Raw genomic sequence first — 4,442 nt, 5'->3', positions numbered from 1 at the left:
TACTCCCCCCCCCCACACACACACACACACACACATTCTCTCACTCTGTCTCCATCACGTCACACTCTCTGCAGAGACCACTGACCGACAACATGCAACTGCCTCCCTGTGTGGTGGACTGTGGGACAGGGTGAGACACACACATGCTACAAACACTGTAACGTCTTCGTATCTTACAATGTGTGTGTGTGTGTGTGTGTGTGTGTGTGTGTGTGTGTGTGTTGTTTTGGTTGGAGTTAAAGGGTCAGTACATTGAGGTGGATTAAACCTCATTTCTTTGACACATTTTGGTGAACACACACCTCAGCTGAAAATAGAATCAATATCCAGTCGTTTTTGTGACATTTTAATCCAGAAACATGACGTATTTTACGTGTAAAACGCAGGTCTGTGGTTATATTTCCGGTCAGCACTGCTATTCTGGTCTGAATGTGGGACAGCTGCAAGAATTAGAGCCTCAGGACATAAGCGCTCAAATAATAAAGCCATGAATTAATCCTGAGAGGAAGTGGAGCAGGAAACTGGAGAAAGCCCAGTCTGCTCTGATTGGCTAGCTGGCCGGCTCTGCTGTGATTGGTCAACCTCTTAAAGATGTCCCGCCCCCTTAGCCTATCACGTACAATCTGTTGGAGCGCTAGCCAATAGGAGCGTGAGATATTATCAGATTTATGACACAGATTTAAGAGGACACACTGACTGTTGGAGCACTAGTGTTACACAGTGATGTCACCATGTTCCAGAAGTAAACAAAGGAGTCCGATGAAGGAGTTTCCAGACCATTTTATATGTTTTTTAAATCGGTCAGTGAATATAGTCGTGTACTAAAATGTGAAATTGTAAGCAGCGCTAGGAGGTGACCTGAAGTCATGTGACTGTTGTAACCTAGTGTTGGCATTATCGAAATGTTTACATATAATAAACGTTTGTTGTTGTTGTTTACCTCTCTGCAGGTACACAAAGATCGGCTATGCAGGAAACACGGAGCCTCAGTTCATCATGCCGTCCTGTAAGATCCTTTCTTACCCTCACACTGATCTGATGAATTCAACTTGCATATATTAATATAACATCATTCTAAAATGACCATGTTTAATGATTTAAAATTAACCAAATTAAATATAAATTACAGAAACAGAGTTTTTGTAAATTGTAGTCTTTTATACTCTGTTTGACTTCAGACGTCCCGATTAGGTGGCCTTTCCTATGAAAACTAAATACTGACTCTCACAACTTGACTTTCTACGCCTTACAAAAACCTTTTCAGTATCAGGTGTTGATGTTTTCTTCAGGTATCGCCATCAGGGAGTGGGCGGGCGTCGGGGATCAGGCTCAGAGGAGACTCGTGAAAGGAGTGGAAGATCTGGACTTCTACATCGGAGACGAAGCTGCAGAGAAACCAAACTACGCTACCAAGGTACGAGAAGGACCTCCACAATGGGATTCATGCTCGTAGATTCAGTGTACTGTTATACTAGAATACACTCAGTTCTTTAAATAGAATACATTCATACAGATGTTATTGTTCCACTATGATAGCTTTAATTATTTATTTAGTGGCCTATCCGTCACGGCATGGTGGAGGACTGGGACCTGATGGAGAAGTTTATGGAGCAAATCATCTTCAAATACCTGAGAGCTGAGCCTGAAGACCACAGCTTCCTCATGGTGGGTACACACACACACACACACACACACACACACACACACACACACACACACACACACACACACACACACACACACACACACACACACACACACACATACATATATATATATATACACACATACACACAGATATACACACACACACATTGGTACCACGCTTACACACAGTTTAATGTGTGTGTGTGTGTGTGTGTGTGTGTGTGTGTGTGTGTGTGTGTGTGTGTGTGTGTGTGTGTGTGTGTGTGTGTGTGTGTGTGTGTGTGTGTGTGTGTGTGTGTGTGTAGACAGAGCCTCCTCTCAACACTCCTGAGAACAGAGAGTATCTGGCAGAGATCATGTTCGAGACCTTCAACATCCCCGGGCTCTACATCGCAGTGCAGGTGAGAAACAAGAAGAGCAACTTCTGGAAAAATTATCTGAATTGTTTTAATTGGAAACTAAAAATGTGTATTTTTCTTAACTCCCAAAGAAATATGTGCTAAAAAAGTTTAAGAGTAAACTACTCTTGCAATGTTTTTCTCATCTTAAAATAGAACTCATGTCTAAAATTGGACAAGCGACTAATGGATGAATTAACCCTCCGTTCTTCAGGCGGTTTTGGCGTTGGCGGCGTCCTGGACGTCTCGTCAGGTCGGAGAGAGAACGCTGACCGGGGTCGTGATCGACAGCGGAGACGGAGTCACACACGCCATCCCTGTGGTGAGTGTCCTCTGATACAGCGGTTCCCAACCTTGTTTGTCTCTTGAGCTGGTCTCCATTCTATAAGAACCCCCTCACTCATCTGTGAGGATTTGCCAAAACAAATACTTGTATTAAAACCTTTGTAATAATTTTCAACCCAACTGCTCCTTAGATGAAAACCCTTAATACAAATGCATTTAAACTGATATATTGATTCTTATTGTCAGTGAAAATAATAAAATTAAGACTCACTTCTAGCAGTTTCAACATCTTTTGTTAAGACTAGAGCTTTTAATGAAACACTTGAGCTTGTCTTTCATAAGCTTTGATAGTTCTGGGGGCGGGACACCAGGCTTATGAACATTGATTTAAAAAAATGTTTTGTGAGGAAATATATTGCAATGCCTAATCTTTCTACTGCAACCCCCTCAAGTACCCCGTAGGGGTCCCCGTACCCCCTGTTGGGAACCACTGCTCTAATATTAGTTCACAATAGCAAACCTAGATACTGCTCTCTGCTCACTGATTGGTCGTTGCTGCTGTCCGTCACAGGCTGAGGGCTACGTGATTGGCAGCTGTATAAAACACATCCCCATCGCAGGGCGGGACATCACCTTCTTTATCCAGCAGCTGCTCAGAGACCGAGAGGCAGGAATCCCCCCCGAGCAGTCGCTGGAGACCGCCAAGGCCATCAAGGTGAACTCATCCTCTTCATCATCTACTCCTCCTCTTCATCATTTACTCCTCCTCTTCATTTTCTATTCTTTCCTTTACTCCTTCTCTATTCTAAAACAATCTGAAAATATAGTGGCCCGAGAATGGGACCCTGAGGAACCCCCAATATAAATATGGCCATTGATAAGAAGATTGACTCGTCCTCGTCATCGTCCTCCTCCTCCTCCTCCTCCTCCTCCTCCTCCTCCTATACTTCTCTTTTACTCCTCGTCCTCCATAATCTTCCTCCCTTTTTCGTTCATTTCTGTGTTATTCCGTGTGTAGGAGCGGTACTGTTACATCTGTCCGGACATCGTGAAGGAGTTCTCAAAGTTCGACTCTGACCCGGGGAGATGGATCAAACAGTACCACGGAGTCAACGCCGTCACCAAGACCGACTTCAACATCGACGTCGGCTACGAGCGTTTCCTCGGCCCTGAAATCTTCTTCCACCCAGAGGTAACTTTGCTAAAAGTGAAAAAGACTATCCCATAAATCCTCCTGTTGCTCTGTGACTGCAGGACGGGAATAAGCAGGTGGTTGCTAACTGAGCATTAGCATCAATCACTTGTAATTGCTCCCCCTGTTGTGGGACTAATAAAGGATTATCTTATTTGAAGTGTTGTGACATTTAAAACAAAATCATAAAACTTTAACAAAATCTGAAATATAGACCCTGAGGAACCCCCAAAACTCATTATTTACTTTTCTAATAAAAACTGTGTATAGTAAAGCCAGTAGATAAGAAATAGACATAGTTGACTAGTGCTTTGAAGCCTGTTGTCTTTTATTCCATCTGAATGCTGACTTGTTATAATGACCATGTTCTTTTTTCTGTGTAATTGTGTGTTTTTCAGTTCGCTAACCCAGACTTCATACAGCCAATCTCTGACATTGTTGACGAGGTCATTCAGAGCTGTCCAATCGATGTGAGGCGGCCGCTATACAAGGTAAAACCTGAGCACACCTGAGCACTTTTTAATCTGTGTGTGTGTTTATATGTGTCAGAACCAGAGGTGAGAAGTAGTGGTACTTAAGTACATGTTTCTGGTTTCAGTACTTCACTCCACTACTTATTTTTCTGACGACTTTTTACTTTTACTTCTTACATGTTGAACACAAATACTTGTACTTTCTACTTCTTACATGTTGAACTCAAATACCTGTACTTTCTACTTCTTACATGTTGAACACAAATACCTGTACTTTCTACTTCTTACATGTTGAACACAAATACCTGTACTTTCTACTTCTTACATGTTGAACACAAATACCTGTACTTTCTACTTCTTACATGTTGAACTCAAATACCTGTACTTTCTACTTCTTACATGTTGAACACAAATACCTGTACTTTCTACTTCTTACATGTTGAACAT

The 4,442-nt window shown here is 42.3% G+C and overlaps 1 protein-coding gene across 1 annotated transcript; it reads left to right on the top strand.

The window, feature by feature from the left end:
• The first annotated feature begins 10 nt into the window (after nt 1-10).
• LOC104949745 (actin-related protein 3-like) lies at nt 11-4,099 on the top strand. The gene is made up of 9 exons (XM_010776154.1): nt 11-130; nt 951-1,006; nt 1,290-1,414; nt 1,555-1,665; nt 1,953-2,048; nt 2,260-2,367; nt 2,902-3,045; nt 3,349-3,522; nt 3,921-4,099. The coding sequence occupies exons 1-9, from the start codon at nt 93-95 to the stop codon at nt 4,032-4,034; spliced, it is 966 nt and encodes a 321-aa protein (XP_010774456.1). The 5' UTR covers nt 11-92; the 3' UTR covers nt 4,035-4,099.
• Nucleotides 4,100-4,442: the final 343 nt, after the last annotated feature.

The sequence above is a fragment of the Notothenia coriiceps genome, unplaced genomic scaffold (assembly GCF_000735185.1).
Source record: "Notothenia coriiceps isolate Sejong01 unplaced genomic scaffold, NC01 NC01_scaffold00016741, whole genome shotgun sequence".
Taxonomy (NCBI): Eukaryota; Metazoa; Chordata; class Actinopteri; order Perciformes; family Nototheniidae; genus Notothenia; species Notothenia coriiceps.
This window is presented reverse-complemented; position numbering and strand designations above follow the sequence as displayed.